Source organism: Centropristis striata, chromosome 1 (assembly GCF_030273125.1).
Source record: "Centropristis striata isolate RG_2023a ecotype Rhode Island chromosome 1, C.striata_1.0, whole genome shotgun sequence".
Taxonomy (NCBI): domain Eukaryota; kingdom Metazoa; phylum Chordata; class Actinopteri; order Perciformes; family Serranidae; genus Centropristis; species Centropristis striata.
Window position 1 is genome coordinate 259,300 of NC_081517.1, and position 20,701 is coordinate 280,000.

Below are 20,701 nucleotides of genomic sequence, written 5' to 3' on the forward strand. Positions count from 1 at the left end.
GAAGCCTGGGCGCTGGAGAGCCCACCTGCCCCGAGGGGACTTTTGTTGCTGGCTACACGATGGACGCCTGGAGCAGGTGGCGCGTCGTGTGCCTGGCGGCTCTCTCTCTGGAGGACATTGAAGATCTTTACCTATTCGGAACCATGATAACAGGGTTTTTGCTGATTGGATTGGGCTTTGCTCTGGTTTATCGAGACACAAAGGAAACGGTGTCAGCAGTCAAAGGCCCCATAAAGCTGCCCGTGATGATTGAATCAATGGCCAGGGCTGTCGGAACTCAGACTGTGGTCACAAACCGCACCGTGGATACCATTCAGGGAAGGGTGACAGCCCTGGAGAGGGAACGAACCGGAGACCGGAAGGGACATTTTTACCGTCGACAGGATTAGTAGCAGAAATCGCTGCCACTTCCACCCACAGTCCAAATCCCAATATTATCTGGCTTCCCCAAAACAACAGCCTTGGCTCGAAGGCCGTTGCTAATCTCCCCTGCTGAGGAATGTAGGGAGACACTACCATCCCATCCTCCCCCCTCTCAACCCCCACAACCACCTGTTGGACTGTCTGCCTTGCCCTGGCCCAGGAAGGAAGGTCATCTCCTTAGCAACGTCCAGGCTTACCGCTTTTGTTATTCCAGCGAACTGACGAATTGATTGGTGCTGGACAATGGCGGGTCTCAGGCCTACACACACGAACTTCCACATATACTGACATGCATACCCACCCACCCCCCCATCCCCCAACCCACGCCTTCGATGCTTCATTCCCCCAGCGAGACAGGCGGGTCTGAGAGCTGCGCCGGGTGGCTGCGGATCCGGATGGTCGCCTGGCTATGCTTTTTTGGATTTTACATTACATACATTACACAGGAGATCACTGTTAATTTCCTGTTTCCGACTGACAGTCAATTTAAAAAAAATATTTTCTCTTACCACGACCTTCAGGTCCCTCACGATTCCATCAGTGATCGACGAGTCTTTGACAACTGCTTTGACTTCAATGCTGTATTTTCCTTCTTTCATGGGAATGATGACAAAGGGTACAGATAGTGTACTCTGGGCCTCCATTTGGACCTCCTGGCGATACTTTCCACGTTTAGAAGCTGCACTGCACACATCTGCCTTCTCAATCAGATCCACGCGCACCTTGAAAATGTGACAAAGATGGAGAACGAGACTGAAGTGTTGTGTAGCAGATGATAAGAATCTTAATCATCAGTTTTAGGTCACAATGATATATACCTAATTTGAAGAAATGTCACAATTAATATTGTTTCCTACAAGATCAATTTTATCTTGAGAATGGAAACACATGTTGTAAATTACACTCTAATATTAGAGAAAGGATTTCAGTCATCCTCTTTGTTTTGCCACATATTGTATGTCATTGCTAACATTTACTGTTGTGTTGAGAAAAACATCAGTATCATTTGCTCTGACCTGAATTACCAGAACAGAGTAACACAGACTTACGGTGATACGACTGGGGGTGTAGTTGTGGAGAACTGCCCTCACTTCTATCTGCTCTCCACGGACAGCAGAGTAGGGCAGTCTGAGATCAATGAAGAATTGGCTCCAAATAATCACCTCTAACGGTTCGCCAACACAGATTCCTTAAAGATCAGAGGAACATTTGTTTATATTGGATATTATTGTATGTTTATTGCTTAACATCTGGCAATATAGGTTTCTGATCCATTGTGCAAATGGTAATTGGACTGCACTTATGTAGCGATTTTATCCAAAGCGCTTTACACGACAGACTGCACACATTCACCCATTCACACACACATTCATACTGGTGCCGAGGCTACCAGAGCACACTGGTGCCACCTGCCACCACTGGAATTCATTCACACAGCTATGAACGCAGCATCGGTGGGCCATTTGGGGTGATTGATTGATTGGTCTTCCAATCAATGGGTAACTGCTCTACCAACTGAGCAGTTGACCCATTGACAGATTTAAGTCTCACCGTGAGTTCTTGACAGACTGATACCAGTGAACTCCCAGGTTGTGATTGAGTCTGGCAAACGAACATCTTGCGTAATTGATGTGGTTTCACTGAAACATAGAAAAGTGTTACCAATCTCAGATAGAGATTAGGTAAAGATAGGTAGAAAGGTAAAAATCAGGTAAAGATTAGGTTTAAATTCGAGCAGCGTCTTGATGAAGTCATCAGTGTATTTACTACTTATAATTCTGTTCACTCACCAGTTAGGAGTGTGTCGAGAGCAAGCAGGAAGTTTGATATCGGTCCACAGCCAACTTTCAGGGAAGTTGCTGCGAGAAACAATTTCATCGCTGTCCATGTAACTCTCACGTTCTTCACCTAAAAAGACATTAAAAGTGTTGCTATTTTTCAGTGTGGAGGTAGTGGTTGTTTTCCAACTACCAGTACTGTTTTCTAATTATCAGTATCCTTTATTCCTTGTCCCCGTCTCTTACTGCGAGCGAGTATGTAGCTATCCTCTTTCCTCTCAGCTCGCATGGTTTCCAACTCCTTGCAGCAGTGCACGAAGGCCGCGGCGCAGGCTGTACCATCACTGATGTACTCTGCGCGAATCTCACAGGTGTATGAAAGGGGAGTTTTCTTCATGCCATCCAAACAACAGTCACGCTGCAGAGGGTCTGTATACTCACTGGCTGAAAAGACAGAGGAGTCGTCGGGGAGCAAGAGGTAAGAAGATATGTACAAGGAAAAGGGTGAACTGGAAATTTGTAAATGGGGCATTTTAAGTAGGAATTAGAAGTATTTCTTCTGATCTGTATGTTTTTAAATGCACGTAAGTCAAACTTTTTTGCATTTATGCGCCAATAAGCAACTTTGATAGGAATTAGCCTAGCCCCGCCTTAAGGGCTATAACCAGTTTTACTTCCACAGTTCTTACCTAAGCTGTTTGTGAAGTCCAATATAGTAGGGGATCGTTTCCTCCTGCTGGGGGTAGGACATTTCAGTTCTGGAAATGCAAAGATAAGATCTTTAATTGAACCCAGTTTTTGCAGTCGTCACTGTTAACTCGCCCCAAAAAACAGAGGCGACCATGATCAGCTCAATTAACTTGACCCTTTGAGGCATTGCCATGTTGACTGTTGATGTCAACATGACTATGACTCAAAAGGGTTGGTTCAATCAGAAACATTATCAGACTTATCCCTAGTGGCACTCTGGTATAGTATATCTATACCTGCTGAGAAGGGGGGTGAATAAAATTTGTTGCAGCACCAGAAAATTACTATTGCATGTCATGCATTTGGGTTAAAATAAAAACTTTTAAAATGCAGTTACTCTCCTGTTTATTAGTTGCCTACATCGATCTAACTATATATATTAAAAAAACTATAAATCCTCTAAGTAGTTTGACTTAGAATTCTCACAATGGGACACTCCCCACAGCTCTTGAATGCTTACAACAGCCCTGAGTGAATGGCAGTCATGACCTGCAAATTAAGCATCAGCATCACGCATGTCAAAACAAGCACACCTGTTCTTGCTTTACCCCACCAGCAAGATATGCAGTCCGGTGAGAGATCTTACTCATCCTACTCAGAGAACTGGGAGTACGAATGTAACCTAGAGTTCTCTTTCATAGTGTTAGTTCAGTGATAAAACATGCCTGTTAGGAACAGACCAAAATGCTTTGCTTGCAGTACTGATGTTACACAACTTCTTAATTGCTATGAAAGAACCCAAACTTCTACACCTACTTCTCCAATGAGTGATGTTTTATTGGCATAAAGCCTAAAAATATTCATGGAAGTAAAGAGAAAGTAATAAAGTAGTGTCACCTAGTCTGTAGGGAGTCCCAGAAGCCGCGCTGGACTCAAACACCAGCCCAGCATCAAAGAACACACTCATCCCGTCTTTCCCTCCACCTGGTGTGCAGCCTGTGTCATACTTCTCTACAACGTCCCACACCTGAGCAGACAGATATATAAGAAAAGACATAGGGTACACTATGTATCTATAAACTCAAGTTCTGATATGGTATGAGACACATTCACTCATGAAATGCATTTGCTGCAGGAAACATTCAAAGGGGATATTACTTGAAGCCAAAAGCTCACAAGCTTGAAAGTTAACATCTGTATGAATGTGTTTCAAATATATGAAATAAAGAAATAACCTTTTTCTGTGTCAGACGGTGCTTGTTGTTGAGGACGTAGACCCCTTTGTCAACTGCCACCAGTCCTACTGTGGCCCCTGGGTCTCCAGTGACCTTCATGTTTAACGTCGCGTTAGGCCCATAGGACAGAGCGGGTGTCGATGATTCCAGCGTCAGCTAAGTGTAAAGACATACAGTTTTGTATTTGATCCAAACAACACAACAAACTTTATCATATTGAGTGTCTTCTTAGGCCACTTAATTAGTTTAACTCTGCTTCATCAGTGTGGTGAGTCTTACCGAGCCCATGCAGGAGTCCTTGACATCCACCCAAACAGAGTCTGATACCACTTCATTAGCATTTGTATGGTAGTAAGCTACGATGCGGAATGATGGCAGCATGTCTTTGGTAACAATTTCTGTCAGGGAAATCAGCACTTGCTTTCTTGTTGTGTAACTGCGACTTTTCACCAGTTGACCTTTACTCAGGATCTAGGGACACAAATTTGAACATCAGTTGATATAGTAAATGATAATAAATATAAATGTCACTAGAATTTTTTTTGGCATGTAGGAAAGCCTATAGGGCACTGCATTGTGTTTTCTGAATTTTTATCCATTATGGCATTTTATATTGCAAATAACAAAATTGCGTTTAAAGTATTTAATCAAATAGTTTATAACTTTACAACTCTACTCTACCACACAATTTATAGTATATGTGAATTTTGACAACAACACCTTTACCTCTATGGCAAGGGAATATTCTGTGGCCCGGATTAAATCTTGTAAATGGGCCAGCACAGAACCACCTCAGTGGTTATCAGCTCTCCTGTACTGTATTTTGTGCCTAGCGTGATCATGGACGTGCAAGAGAACGGACTGAATGTAGGACTCCCTTTTGTTTGTTTGTTGCTTACTTAAGTTTATTGAGGGAAAAGAAACAACATCAATGAATACTAACAAGGCTCAAACTTTTGTTATTTCTAACAATGCCGGACCGAACCAGTTCAGAGACCGCACTCAGACATATTCTCACAACTACATTTACACTAGCTGCCCAAATTACGCACAATCAATTTATTTAATATAGAAACACTCCATTCATATCATTGACTGGGTCTGGTCCTGATCGGACCGTGCTCTGGACTTTGAGAAGCCTTGATATAGGGCACTGCATCACATTTTCCCCAAGTTAAATATGCACACAGCGGCCCTCATTTATCAAACGAGCGTAGAAACCAGCGCAGATCTGAGTGTATATTTCGTCTTACGACAGGGTTCATGTGTGATTTATCAAACGATCGTATCTCTCCAATCACAGCGTGAGAATGATCGGATGTTGATAAATGTGGCGGCTCGAAACAAGTGTAATTTAATTACAACGCCCTAATATATATAATATATATAATATATACCTGATTCAGATCTGATTCAGCCTCCAGAGTTTACGACACCGAAGGGCACAATACGGCCAAAAAGAGGATTTTTACCCCTAAAGTCAACTTTATTAGCAACGTGCACCATTACAATAGCAACAGGAGGAAATAGACATTTTTCAGAAATATGCAGCGACAGAGGTTTATGAAATAAAAGTACTGCTATAGCTATAAACTCAAACAAGTTCACTGAATATTTTACACAGACTTACTTACTTACTTACAGAGCACAGACTTAAAAGTTTTCACAGCTTTTTGGTTTAAGGAAGTAAACAATGTTTTTACTTTAAAACATTGTTTACTTCCTTAAACCTTTTTAATCTTTTAATTCCAAAAGAAGAGGAATTTCTTAGAGGCAGAAAGTGAAACGCTGACGTCCAACAGCTGCAACACCAAACTGGTTTTGTTTGACAGCATGAAAAGTGAAAAGGAAGGAAATCAGTGGTGCTGTCAGCAGAGTAGCAGTGGAGCATTAAACTCCCGGCGAGGTTGGAATATTTCATTTATACATTGTGATATATAAAGCCTAATAGCATATATAACATGCAAATATTATTATTATTATTATTATTATGGAGAGATATTATTCACTTTACATTTAGTAATAGTTCTGTCCCAGTCAGAGGAGCGTCTGGCAGCGTTTATTGGAAATGTTTCTATTCAGGCACCATCCGTGGTGGAGGAGACGCTGACTCTCCAGTGTCCAGCAGGATAATAATAATAATAATAATAATAATAATAATAATAATAACGGTAAATAGCAGAAGACAACAACATTTAATAGCCTCGGCTAGTATCCTGTTTAAAGAATTTCACGGTCGCAGGGTGTATTTATTTTAAATCAGGTTTTAAGTTATAAATAATATAGCCTAAACATGCTTTGGCAGAGTTTTATCACCTCCAGGTATCAGGTCAATGTAGGTCAATTCTCAGACTCAGACGTGTCGACTTCACGCCGACTCAAAGTTGCGTAGACGAGCTGAGAGCAGACTGAGATCTGATCGTAACCTCCGCTCACGTCCAAATTGATAAATGCTGAGTCTTGCGTAGAAATGATCGTGCGCCCATTTCACGCTCACTTTCTGTCGTACGCTCGTTTGGTAAATGAGGGCCAGTGCGAGTTAATTCATTCAGTCGTGTCTCTTGTCTATGTTGTCTTGGGTTTTTCTGTATTATTTTGCTTACACTTCCTGTTTGTGTCCATTTTTCACAGTTTTACTGTCTCCCTTTGTTTTCCCGCCTCTGGGATTTCCTGTCTCCGCCTTGATTTTTTACACCTGTGCCCTTACCCAGTGTGTTTATATAGTCCGTGTCTCCCTTTGTCCGTCTTGTCCCATGTCAGAGAACCAGCGCTTTGTCCATGTCATTCTCAGGTCTTGTTGCTTTGTTTTTCTAGAGTGATTTTCTGTTTGTTTTCTAATTCCTAGTGTAGCATCATAAGACTGATTTTCTGTTTGTTTAATAAAACTTTATTTTGAAACTTTTGGTCTGATGAGTTGTGCACCATAGTTTGGTTATGACACACAGGTACAGGTGTAAAATACATCTCACCAGGTATGTGATGTCAGTGGGATGAGTTTCCCGCCTGGTCAGGACGAGGTTGATTTTTAGGTTGTCTCCTAATTCTATTTCAGCTGTATCCACACCTGCAAAAATGACATGTTTTGATAAGTGGTAGATATTGAAATTCTAGTGCTTGGTAGATGCCTCCATCATCACCATTTGTTTTTTACCATCTGATGTATTTCCTCACCTATGTGGATGTAGTTGTTGGTTGTGGTGGTATATGGAAGAGCTACCATGGTGGCTGATGTCTGTCTGTCACTTAAAATATCAGGATCATTGGTTTTTGCCTACAATTAAAGACAGATACAGTTTAATATAAAATACATGAAAAGACTCAAGCCTATCTTGTCCTATGAAGGCTTTGCCTGGTTGAAGCTATCGCTTAATCAACTTGTAATTGCTTGATTTAGCACAAAGAGCTGATGCAACTGCAAATGCAACCCTTTTGAGTTTGCATATTGTTTGCTAAAATGTTTCAGTGCTGTATTAAATGTTGCCATTTAACTGAGTTAAGTAAATTAATTGTTTTTGGTAATGCACTTTAAATTAACATCAAATAAGCATCAACTTAAACTACAAGTACAAGATAATTAACAACTGAACAGTTAAGAAATCCATCAGCTAGCATACCAATGTTTTGGATGCTGTTTAACCTTTCCACTGAAAGGTTCACCAAGTCTTGAGAAAGATATCTTGGTCTCTAGCTTAGACTACAATATGTGAGTATCACAACCAAAATAATGACATAATAAAACAAAAAAGCTGCCATGTTGGGTGATAGCTCTGCTTGATTTCACTGCTATAAGCAAATATTAAAAATGTTGATTCATGCACATTTAAGATTCCATTTGCTGTCCATTTTTTAAAAATCCAGAGACTTACAGTGATTGCCAGTCTTTGGTTACTTGGCTCTGTATTGACTGTAACCCGTGCCATACCATTGGCTGCGGTTACACCCATCACCCGGCCGGGGTCAACCACCACAGCAACACCTCGTGCTGGAGAACCGTCAGGATTCGTAACTTCAACCTGCCATCAGAAACGGCAACAGGTTAACGACCGAAAAAATGCCTGGCTGTGTTATTAAAACACAAGTATGTTCAAACTCTTGTTATTCGATTAGCTATAAGTCCATTTCTATTTTCCTCTGGATTCTCAACTGTTTCTGAAAATCAGGCTCGATATCAGAGGCAGATTATTGAGAGAGCATGAAAACAGCATGTGACTTTCATATTAAGGACATGTTTTCTATACACAAGATTTATGTAACATAGAAAATATAGCCAAGTTTACCAGAAATATAGCCATAATACTGGACTGTGTTTATCATTGTGCTCTGTGTTTCATTACTGGTTTGGGAAATCATACACATCATTGTACTCTGATGGCTGAAATGCCGTCTTTGTATGTACGCAGGAAGTCTCATTGGTTAGTTTTTATCTATAATTGTGTTCTTGGGCTGTTTCCCTTTTACCTGTGTGCATACATGTGTCGAAACCAAACTAAACATGGTCCACGCTCACAAATCATTGTACAGATGCTGGAGCCAAGAGTGAGAACTGAATTAGGTGGGAAAGCTTTTAGTTACGTCTCTTTATCATGGAACAATCTGCAAAAAGAATTGAAATTGTCTGAGTTGATCACAATCGGTGGATTTAAATCGATTCTAAAGGATAAATAAATCATTTCTCTTGGTCGGTGTGATGCTCCTTCAGTGTTGTTGTGATGCTGTATTTGTATTTAATTGTTTATGTTTACTGTGTTTAAATGTTGTAACTTGTCACTTTTTGTGCTGCTTTCTTGGCCAGGTCTCTCTTGGAAAAGTGATTTTTTAATCTCAACGAGACTTTTACCTGGTTAAATAAAGGATATATATACTTTTGCTGTCAATTTATGTAAATCTAAATAGGTACTTTACCGCAACATCGAAGGACATCCCTGGTTTGAAGTATTTCGGTGTTTTCTTGAAGGTGATGGAGTAAGGTGATGTTACAATCTGGATACCTCTCAACTCTGCTTCCACCATTTCACTACCTGTGAGTTGATGCAGAAACACACACATTCAACCATGAACTGATCAATTATTATTATTATTTATTATTATCCTTATTATAATAATAATTATTATTATTATTATTATTATTATTTCATCCGTTCACTTTGTTCTTAATAACTTGATAATGACAAACACATACTGACATCTTTATTTTATTTTATCTACCAGTTCTCTACCAGTCTGGAAAATTAAAATTCTAATGATCAACTAATAATAATATTAAAGCCGGAACAAAAAGTCTTCCTTACCGCTCTCCGTCAGCACGCTGGCAGATACATATATGGAGCTCCCCACCAGGTTGTCGATATTTGTAATTTGTTCTCTCTTCAGTTTGGCCACTGCACGACCTCTCTGAATCTAATGTGACATAATAAAAACATCTTGAAAAACAGTATTTTGGTACATTGGAGCAGTCTGTGAACAGTTAGAGTCATTTAAGTAAAAAGTGTTAATTCTTATGTCAGCCTGTCTTTATTCTAAAATAAACACCCTAAACATTAGGGTGACTGCAGACAAGTGAAAGGAAATCTGAGACCTTCTTCATGTTTTAGATCTTGAAGATTCTGTATCACTAAAGCACAAGCTATAACACATTCTGCTCAGCTAATGAGCAAACTGACAGTATTGCTAGTATATAGTATATGTATAATATATATAGTATATATACTAAAGCATATGCTCACCGGCACTCTCTGAATAGAATTCTGAAAGCCCCTCTTTTCACCATCTGCAGTAATCACCCCAAACACCACATAGGCCATCCCATTCACCTCTTCACCAAACAGATACCTAAAACCACAAGAGAGAGAGAGACATGTTTCCCAACACAACCTCTGAACTACACCTTTATTTTCTCCTCCAACTGATCAAACTTGTTCTCTACAGCCACAAAGCAAAAACCTTCACATACGTAGCTTTGATGTTGACGGTGAGCTCGTCACTGTCCTTGTAGAAGAACGGGCTCACAGGTGTCAGTTTTACCTCAAAACTGGGCAGCACTGAAAAATGAGTATAGTATTTATTGTGTATTCAATACAGGTGTACAGATAAGTGAATATTTGAATAACAGTGCATGAAATGAGGCACGTACCGTATTCTTTGACCTCAAACTCTGCAAAATAGTTCTGCTGTGGGTTGTTCTGGAACTTGGCCACCACTTTCCACAGACCCAGACTACACACACACACACACACACACACACACACACACAGAATACATAATTTAAGCAAAAAATCTAATTATTCAGAGAATTTCAAAGCACATGATATGTCACTGAAGTTGAAAAAAAAAACAGGTTTAAGGTTCAAAGTTTTCAGGTTGCCCAGAAAATATATATATTATCAGATATCTTTCATTTCTTGGTCTTCAAATACTGTGTTTAGTAGTGATGGACGGACTGTGCCGAGGCTTCGGAGCGTGCCGAGGCTTCGGAGCGTGCCGAGGCTTCGGAGCGTGCCGAGGCTTCGGAGCGTGCCGAGGCTTCGGAGCGCGCCGAGGCTTCGGAGCGTGCCGTTTCTTTAAGGGCGAGTGACGTCATTGATGACGTTTGAAGCCTCGCTGGTTCAAGCACAGTGGCAAAAATATTTATTCTTAATAAAAATGAAGTCATCATCATCATCATCATCATCACCCCAGTAGTTCATAAGCACAATCACTGTCTAAACTTTGGAAAACACTCCAACAGTTTTAACATAAACATCTCATGTCCTGTTGGATTTATTCAAACATTGATTGAAATCATACTGACGCGTTTTTTAAATTTTTTTTTTTTCATTGATAGACTTTTACCATTACCCATAAATTAATCAAAAACAGATGAAATGAATGGATGAATGAACCACATAAAATCAAATGAAATTGTTCTTGGCAGTGATTATTCACTGTTGCAGACAGACAAGAGACCATCACAAATAGTTGAAATGACAATAAAGGTTTTGACCAGCAGGAGGTTTGTGAGCACATGAAGCCTCGAGAAATGAACCTTTTTTTGAAGCAGTTGGATGAAAAGCTTCAAGGCTTCATGAGGCTTCATCTGGCCATCACTAGTGCTTAGTCACAAGCTTCAGAAACTAACGAAGACCTTTCAGCTTCTGTGTGAGACACTTTCAAGTAACTCCACTAAACTCATCTGCTGTTCTGGCAGCTATAATGCTTAAAGTTAGTGAGTTAGTTCTGGTCGGGTTCAGCTGGTTAATAATATATTATTATTATATATATTATATATATTATATTATATTATAATATATTTCTGCTGCATGTTGGCAAGTGTTGCTTAGTTCTCATATGAGGCATCTGTGCGCATTTAACCTGTGTTTTTCATACTATAATGATAAAATAAAATCTTATGTGAGATAAGTTTGACGAGAATGATAAAATGATTGATTCTGGCTAAACTAGATTGATTGAAATCATCAATATAATCTGATGAGGAAGAGGAGGTTGACTTCTGTTACAGACTCATTTCCTCCAATCAGAATCAAGCTGGAGTGATGACACTTAATAAACCAGTTTCTCCTCTATGTTTATCATTGGAATTAACATCTCCAAGCTCTTTATCTTATCTTTGCCTCTGAGGCCCCTTCATCTATACAGTACATGTAGGCTATATGCCTATAAACATATCAAACAGCTGACCAGATCTGGCTTTTTCCATCTTAGAAATATCAGTAAACTGAGATCTGTAGTTTCAAAAGGTGAACTTGAGATGCTCATACATGCATTTATCTCCTCTCGTATTGATTTCTGTGGTTCACTTTTCTCCTCACTAAGTTTGTCGGCTCTAGACTCCTTCAGTCGATCCAGAATGCTGCCGTCAGATTACTCAGTGGTTCAAACATCAGCCCTGTCCTGAAGTCTCTCCACTGGTTCCTGTACCAGGATTCAGGCTCCCCTTTCTATTGTTGAACTACTTCACCATCTGTCAGCTGGTCTCTCAGGTCAAACACACGACATCTTCTGTCTGGAAACACCTGCTGATCCATCATTTCAATATGTGGAACCCAAACTCTCCCCCTACGCTCTGATATTTCTCTGGATTCTTTTAAAAATCACCTTAAGACCAGATATCTTTTTAGACAGGCATTTGGATGACCACCTCGCATTGTACATATTATTTTGTAATTTTTATGTTTCATTGTGTTTTAATTGTGTTTTAACTGTCTTTTGTTCCCCTATCTTATTTCTTTCTTTTAATCTTCTGTAAAACACTTTGTGATTTAATCTTTGAAAAGTGCTATATAAATAAACTTTACTTACTTACTATATGCTGGCAACATGGAAATTAATAGCAGGTAACCTAAACATATAAAAATATACTTTGCCCAATCTTTAATGCTTTAAGGTATTAATGTTTTAAAGTGACTGCACCTGTCATCCTCTCCATAATGTAAATTTGCCACTAAAAACATCATGTATTGAAATGCAGTTAACATAAAATACTAACCTGACAATATCAGTAAGATGGAAATCTCCCGAATAGATCCCTGATTCTAAGGAGACTGGAGCAAATGATGGTAAAACGATGCCTTCAGGGGTCTAAAAATAAATCATATTGAACAACTGTTAACAGAGAGCTGTGTCCATTTACATATTCATCTTCAAGAGGATTTACTCTTGTAGTTACAGCTTGTAGTTATAATCTTGCATTCCATTTTGTGCTTAAGAAAGATAAAGTACAATACCACAAACTCAATGGCAATCGAAGCATCAACTTTGGTTGCATCGTCCCTCTCTACGGGCTCCATGTGTGGCGTCACTGCAAACATCCTGTAAAGAACTGACGGAGAGACGAAGAGCTTCGTTTTACTGCTGGAGCTTTGTTGAGTCATGTGACTGTTAACTCCATCACTTTTACTGACTCTTTTCTTTCAGAGGCTGATGTGGACTCTTTTAAAGCTTTAGTGAGGGGTTCCTTGGTCTCTGACCTGAAGAAATGTATTTTGAATACTTCTGCATACTGGGGTCCCTAAACAGTGGACCTCAGAGTATAAAATGACCTGTTGTGACCTCTAGGATGATCACAGCCTCATAAAACTTTATAAACCAAAACTATAGACCTAGAACATTCAGAGGATGTATAGCTTTGCTAGGTATATTGACAATAAGGGGGTTTCTCAGCAGTTTTCTTAACAGAAGTGCTCCTCCTCCGATTGCTGAAATATGCTTGGTTTTTATACATTTCTGAAACCAATCACAGCATGCATTCTATTGTGTTTATCAATGTCCTGGTGCCTTAAGCATATTTTTGACTTTGCAATTCCATTAATGTCCAAAGATGGGTTAATTTCAGTGTAATTCACAATAGCCTACAATTATTCAATTGAGAAAAAAGACATGTACATGGTTTCTTGCAGAAATAGGTGTGTTTCTTAGCACCTATTGACCTCACCATCACTGTTGGGGGTGTAAATGGTCTTGTCAGTCTGGATGAAGATGTACCCAGACTGGAAGGACACTAAAATGACTTTCTCCAGCACTCGGCCAGGAAACTGTGCTTGCAGGTATACATACTGCTTCACGTTCGGATCTTTACTGAAGTCTTCTGCAGGGATCTGAAAACAGTATGAAGGGACACAATCACAGCATGAGGAGCAGGGTGGGGAACATCATTCTAGTTTTTCAGATTCCAGATTCAAAACTTTATTAAGTGTTTGTTAAGAATTAGTCTCAGTGTGCCCTGAGCAAATCAACAAATAAAAGGGGTGACTGTGGCTCAGTTGGTTGAACAGCCGCCCAGTGATTGGTGGTTGGACCAAACTGCTCCTGATGCTGCGTCCATCGGTGTGTGATGGAGTACCTGATGTAGCGTAGCCTCGCCACCAGTATGTGTGTGTTAATGAGTGCTGTCTGTAGTGTTAGAGTGCTTTGAATGGTCGCTAAGACTAGAAAATCGCTATACAGGTGCAGTCCATTTACAATCTGACCAGGTGCCAGTAGGGCACCCCCTCCAGTGACATGAAGAGCAATTAGCTCCTAGTTGCCCTTATTGTCCTTGTGTAACTTTTCCTTCCATTGACTTTCATATAAACCCAAGTATTATACCCATTAGCTAACTGAGTAGCTTAAAGTTCCACTCACAGTGGGAAGGGCTGAAGGTGAATGGGTCAAACAAACCATGTCCTGTGATTCAGGAGATTCCCGTGTGAAATCAAAAGGCAACTATGTTGTTTGGAGTCAACCTGCATAACTGTGTCCGTAGTTAAGGGTGTAAGTAGTTGTTATAAGCTGTCAGCCCTACACATGGGTGTGTATATGACTGAGTGACTGAGATGTCCTCTTATACGTTTCCCTATTTTCAAACATGCTGTCTTTGTGTCAGAAGGACAGTGTTTTACTTCAGTAATTTCATTTCAAATGTAATCATTAGGGCCCAAGCACCGAGTGGTGCAAAAGCACTATTGTTCCTCTATGGTTTATTATATCATTAACTGTATTACTCCTTGTTTGTATTCCTGGGTCAAAAACATATTAACTACTAATATCCAAAATATTTACGTCATATAGACACTACCATTAACTATTCCTGTCACACATTCAGTCAGTCATATTCTAGGGTTTGACCGTCTTGTTAAGCATTAAGTATCCTGTTATTTTACCTCAACCTTAGTCAAGTGTTTTTATTGAGCAAAGTCAACCGCTTCTTGAATGTGACTTTGTTCTCACAGCCAGTACAGAAAACACACATAGATATGATACATACCAAACACAGCAACATCGCTGATTATGTGCATGTACAGTAACTAAAGTGGAAAAGTGTCACGCCATCCCCGACACAAACAGAATCAAACCGAATGAGGACATGCTGTTTGCGCTCATGATAGAAAATTAAATGAAGGAAGAGTAACATAAAGTAACATTTCATTTTGTTTACCGTTATTTTTCCAAGTCCCTGGAACTTTTTTGCACTGGTTAGGGTCACAGATGTGGTTGCCAGCCTTTGGCTTTTTGTTGGATGGCTCAGCACTCTGATTTCAACCCCGATGTCTCCTCCGGAGCAGTCCTGACACTCCACAAAGACATTTTCTGCTGTTCCTACCCGCAACAAGTTGGGGGCAGACATCACATGCCTGCAAATTGGTGACAAAAGATTTATATATAAAGAGAAAAATATATAATAATATGAATATTCTGTTGTCACTGTTCAGAAAGGATATATAATGTACTGACACCAAAGACTCTAAACACTATAATCCATCCCTGTTTTTACACATGATTAGGTGTGAATCTATCAGAGAAATGGTTGCCAACTTTTTATGCATTTGACTCTCTAGTCACAGGTATGAGTGTGAGTTTAACTTTACATTTGTTTCAGTTGAATGCTCTTTTTGTGGCCGAAAAGGAGATCTTTTCCAGCATTTTGCAAGAAAAATCAATGATTCTGAAAAGTAAACCTGTCCTTTGGGGGGCCAAAGCCCTGTGATGAGAACCTGCCTTGGTCTGTGTGTTAAAGTTTCAATTCACCAAAATAGCTAAAAACAACATTTTTTTTTGCTCAGATAAGGTTCATTAGGTCCAGCAAGGACAACACACAATAACTGATTACCTTGATGAAGATCCAGCACTGGATCAATAAAACATTTCATCAGGGCTCTAGACTTTCACCGTCTGAAATTGTGCATCATTGTGCAAACCCAACTTGTTGGCAGAGATCACATTGACTTTTAGAGCATAAACTTCAAGTTAAACCTGTATTCATATCCAAACACTTAAAAAAATAACTTTATGACTTAACTTGCATGAAATAAATATGAATGCAGAAGACCCCTTAACAAACACCCAAACATATTTTAGCTTTATTATGATAATAATATTATTATTATAATATATTATTATTATTGTTGTTGTTGTTGTTGTTGTTGTTATTATTATTGTTGTTGTTATTATTATTATTATATTAATTCAAGCATTGGTGTGTGTGTGTGAAGCTAAGGCTACTTACAGTGGAGCTCCATCAGCCAGAGAAGTGAAAGAGACGAAGGCCAGAGAGGCCAGCAGCCACAGCGGAGTCCTCCTCATCCTCCTCTTCGTCCTGATCAGCTGTCAGTGGAGAAACTCTCTGCAGTCGCCTCCTTTTATCCGCTCCCGCCTCCTTCTACAGCTTCATTTTCTCTCTCCCGCCTCCTTCTACACCTTCATTTTCTCTCTCCTGTCAGAGGATTTGCAATACAGTGAAAGCAATTAAAAGTTTAAAAAAGTAAACAAGTAAACAAAGTTAAGGCCACTTAGCGACTTGAGCTAGTTAATGCAAATTTTAGCTAACCAGGCTGACGTTATCAGTCAAAATTGCTTTTAAAACCCTATAAGTCTTACACATTTTTGTACATGTGTAAACACACTAACATGATTTCCCAGCAGCAGTTGAGAAACTTTTATCTAAAGATAAACAGCAGGAAAGATAAACAGTAGAAAATCAATGAGCGTTTAGCATACAGTTGAATGAACTGCGGACAAAGTTACAAGAAATCTGTATTTGTGATGTTCTTTTTTGGAATTTGACTGATTTTGACCTGTTAAATCATCTCTGGGTGAAGCATCTGGCTTTTTTTTTTTGTTATTTTTAAGCTGTTTTTTTTTTTTTTTTAACAATTTAGATTCAGATCATATTCTATGGTAAATTAATTGGTCTGATCATTCAAATAATGCAAATGTTTTTTCAATGGATCATTCCAGTGCAAATTATGTGAAAATTACATTATTCTTGAACATTTTTGTACTTTGAAATTGCTTATTTCACCATTATACAATGAACACAAAAATAAAGGCCAAACATGTATATTTGACATTTTGTTTGCATCTACTGTGTATACGTTTGAGAGATAGAAATACAAATAAATATTAGCCTACAAAATGTTAACCTGCCATTAATACAGAGGCATCTACTGCTGTAATTTATCTTTGCATTGCAGACAACATAGTAAACAGTTGAATGGCCATATGGATACTGGGATTTATATGATTTAAAATAGTCCGGTATCTAATTTAGTAGCACTTTAAACACTTTTCTCTGATTGTAGGTGGAAACAGCCAGTCTGTCTCACACACAGACACACACACACACACACACACACACATACACATACACACACACACACACACACACATACACATACACACACACACACACATATACACACACATACACACACACACACACACACACACACACACATTACTGGAGGTAATTCACCCATTACGCCCCAGTTACTGTTGGAAAGAAAAGTCGCTCTGGGTCTGGTCGTGAACTGTCTATTAAATAAAAATAGTTGAGGTGGTGATAAATGAGAGCGGAGCTCTGTGACATGTAAACTATATTATATAAAATATATATATAAAAAAGAAGAACATACACACCAGGGGCCTCATGTATCAGAGAATAATAGCTTCCATACTGAAAGATGGCGTACTCCCAAAACTAGAAAAGTACGTACGCAAACTCACCTCCACATGGATCAAACCGTTCTTCCATCAGGTTCAGCACCTTTCCTTCATACATGAGGATCAGGTCCAGCTGGTTGGGATGTCTGAAGGAAAGGTGCTGGACCCTTTTATACTATGTCTTATACTATGTCTATGGCTGAACCTGATGGAAGAACGGTTTGATCCATGTGGAGGTGAGTTTGCGTACGTACTTTTCTAGTTTTGGGAGTACGCCATCTTTCAGTATGGAAGCTATTATTCTCTGAAACATGAGGCCCCTGGTTATTCCTTTTACCCATGTTGTCATTTTGTGTCCAGATGTTCCATATAAACCCAGACAGCATTTGACAAGCTGCTGTAACTACAGTAAAAGCTGCATTATAAGTGAGCTACCGAGCTGTGAATCACAGCATGGCCTGGTTATCAGAGCCCACGTATATCACATCTCTTTAAATAACACGAGTAGATCTGTGAAAGCTGTCATGACAGATGAATAAATAAATACAGGAGAGGCTTCACATTCACACCTACAGCACACATCTGGAAACATCTGGAAACAGCTCTGCACCGTGGACAGTTATTCATAGCAGGGATCTAACAGAAATGTGGTGAAAAAGTAATTCATCACCGCATAAAAATAGTGAGGTCATTTCCTGTTTTGGCTTGTCAACAAGGCTGGTTGGCTTTCTGCCACTGAAATGTGCTGCAACGCTGATCGTGTGTTGGCAGCACTGAGCTCTGTTACCGCTGAGAGCAAGGTCACACAAAGAGTCTCAAAATAACAGTCGATGGGCAGGAAACTCCCATCATGTAAATAATAACAACAATAATAATGATACGCATTTAAAATCACATTCATTGCACATTTACCACACTGTGAACACTCAGGAGGCAAAATCCAGGCTTTACATTTTGTTGTTGCACTTTTAAAGGTTAGTTCACAAGTTTGAGCTTCCTTACCCTCTTAAAGCTCACACTAACCAGTAAATATGCTCACACTAACCAGTAAATATGCTCACACTAACCAGTAAATATGTTCACACTAACCAGTAAATATGCTCACACTAACCAGTAAATATGTTCACACTAACCAGTAAATATGCTCACACTAACCAGTAAATATGTTCACACTAACCAGTAAATATGCTCACACTAACCAGTAAATATGCTCACACTAACCAGTAAATATGTTCACACTAACCAGTAAATATGCTCACATTAACCAGTAAACATGCTCACATTAACCAGTAAACATGCTCACACTAACCAGTAAATATGCTCACACTAACCAGTAAATATGCTCACTCTAACCAGTAAATATGCTCACACTAACAAGTAAATATGCTCACACTAACCAGTAAATATGCTCACATTAACCAGTAAATATGCTCACACTAACCAGTAAATATGCTCACACTAACCAGTAAATATGTTCACACTAACCAGTAAATATGCTCACACTAACCAGTAAATATGCTCACACTAACCAGTAAACATGCTCACACTAACCAGTAAATATGCTCACACTAACCAGTAAATATGCTCACACTAACCAGTAAATATGCTCACACTAACCAGTAAACATGCTCACACTAACCAGTAAATATGCTCACACTAACCAGTAAATATGCTCACTCTAACCAGTAAATATGCTCACACTAACAAGTAAATATGCTCACACTAACCAGTAAATATGCTCACACTAACCAGTAAATATGTTCACACTAACCAGTAAATATGCTCACACTAACCAGTAAATATGCTCACACTAACCAGTAAACATGCTCACACTAACCAGTAAATATGCTCACACTAACCAGTAAATATGCTCACACTAACCAGTAAACATGCTCACACTAACCAGTAAATATGCTCACACTAACCAGTAAATATGCTCACACTAACCAGTAAACATGCTCACACTAACCAGTAAATATGCTCACACTAACCAGTAAATATGTTCACACTAACCAGTAAATATGCTCACATTAACCAGTAAACATGCTCACATTAACCAGTAAACATGCTCACACTAACCAGTAAATATGCTCACATTAACCAGTAAATATGCTCACACTAACCAGTAAACATGCTCACACTAACCAGTAAATATGCTCACACTAACCAGTAAATATGCTCACATTAACCAGTAAATATGCTCACACTAACCAGAAAATATGCTCACACTAACCAGTAAATATGCTCACACTAACCAGTAAACATGCTCACACTAACCAGTAAATATGCTCACACTAACCAGTAAATATGCTCACACTAACCAGTAAATATGCTCACACTAACCAGTAAATATGCTCACACTAACCAGAAAATATGCTCACACTAACCAGTAAATATGCTCACACTAACCAGTAAATATGCTCACACTAACCAGAAAATATGCTCACACTAACCAGTAAATATGCTCACACTAACAAGTAAATATGCTCACACTAACCAGTAAATATGCTCACACTAACAAGTAAATATGCTCACACTAACCAGTAAATATGCTCACACTAACCAGTAAATATGCTCACACTAACCAGTAAACATGCTCACACTAACCAGTAAATATGCTCACACTAACCAGTAAATATGCTCACTCTAACCAGTAAATATGCTCACTCTAACCAGTAAATATGCTCACACTAACCAGTAAACATGCTCACACTAACCAGTAAATATGCTCACATTAACCAGTAAATATGCTCACACTAACCAGTAAACATGCTCACACTAACCAGTAAATATGCTCACATTAACCAGTAAATATGCTCACACTAACCAGTAAACATGCTCACATTAACCAGTAAATATGCTCACACTAACCAGTAAATATGCTCACACTAACCAGTAAATATGCTCACACTAACCAGTAAACATGCTCACACTAACCAGTAAACATGCTCACACTAACCAGTAAATATGCTCACACTAACCAGTAAACATGCTCACACTAACCAGTAAACATGCTCACACTAACCAGTAAATATGCTCACACTAACCAGTAAACATGCTCACATTAACCAGTAAATATGCTCACACTAACCAGTAAACATGCTCACATTAACCAGTAAACATGCTCACACTAACCAGTAAACATGCTCACACTAACCAGTA

At 39.2% G+C, this 20,701-nt stretch overlaps 1 protein-coding gene across 1 annotated transcript in view; it reads right to left on the reverse strand.

Annotated features, from left to right (window-relative positions):
• LOC131979100 (complement C3-like) overlaps positions 1–16,260 on the reverse strand; it is a 46,419-nt gene extending 30,159 nt beyond the window's left edge. The window contains exons 1-22 of the mRNA XM_059343047.1: positions 16,104–16,260; positions 15,036–15,231; positions 13,554–13,716; positions 12,847–12,941; positions 12,609–12,700; positions 10,257–10,339; positions 10,077–10,164; positions 9,850–9,955; positions 9,415–9,523; positions 9,029–9,144; positions 7,993–8,139; positions 7,298–7,397; positions 7,096–7,190; positions 4,406–4,597; positions 4,127–4,282; positions 3,789–3,918; positions 2,891–2,959; positions 2,448–2,645; positions 2,214–2,331; positions 1,975–2,063; positions 1,473–1,612; positions 933–1,145 (exon numbers count right to left, since the gene is read on the reverse strand). Coding sequence (XP_059199030.1) covers positions 933–1,145; positions 1,473–1,612; positions 1,975–2,063; positions 2,214–2,331; positions 2,448–2,645; positions 2,891–2,959; positions 3,789–3,918; positions 4,127–4,282; positions 4,406–4,597; positions 7,096–7,190; positions 7,298–7,397; positions 7,993–8,139; positions 9,029–9,144; positions 9,415–9,523; positions 9,850–9,955; positions 10,077–10,164; positions 10,257–10,339; positions 12,609–12,700; positions 12,847–12,941; positions 13,554–13,716; positions 15,036–15,231; positions 16,104–16,180 — 2,772 coding nt within the window. The 5' untranslated portion in view covers positions 16,181–16,260. The remainder of the gene's footprint in view (positions 1–932; positions 1,146–1,472; positions 1,613–1,974; positions 2,064–2,213; positions 2,332–2,447; positions 2,646–2,890; positions 2,960–3,788; positions 3,919–4,126; positions 4,283–4,405; positions 4,598–7,095; positions 7,191–7,297; positions 7,398–7,992; positions 8,140–9,028; positions 9,145–9,414; positions 9,524–9,849; positions 9,956–10,076; positions 10,165–10,256; positions 10,340–12,608; positions 12,701–12,846; positions 12,942–13,553; positions 13,717–15,035; positions 15,232–16,103) is intronic.
• Between the last annotated feature and the right edge of the window lie 4,441 nt (positions 16,261–20,701).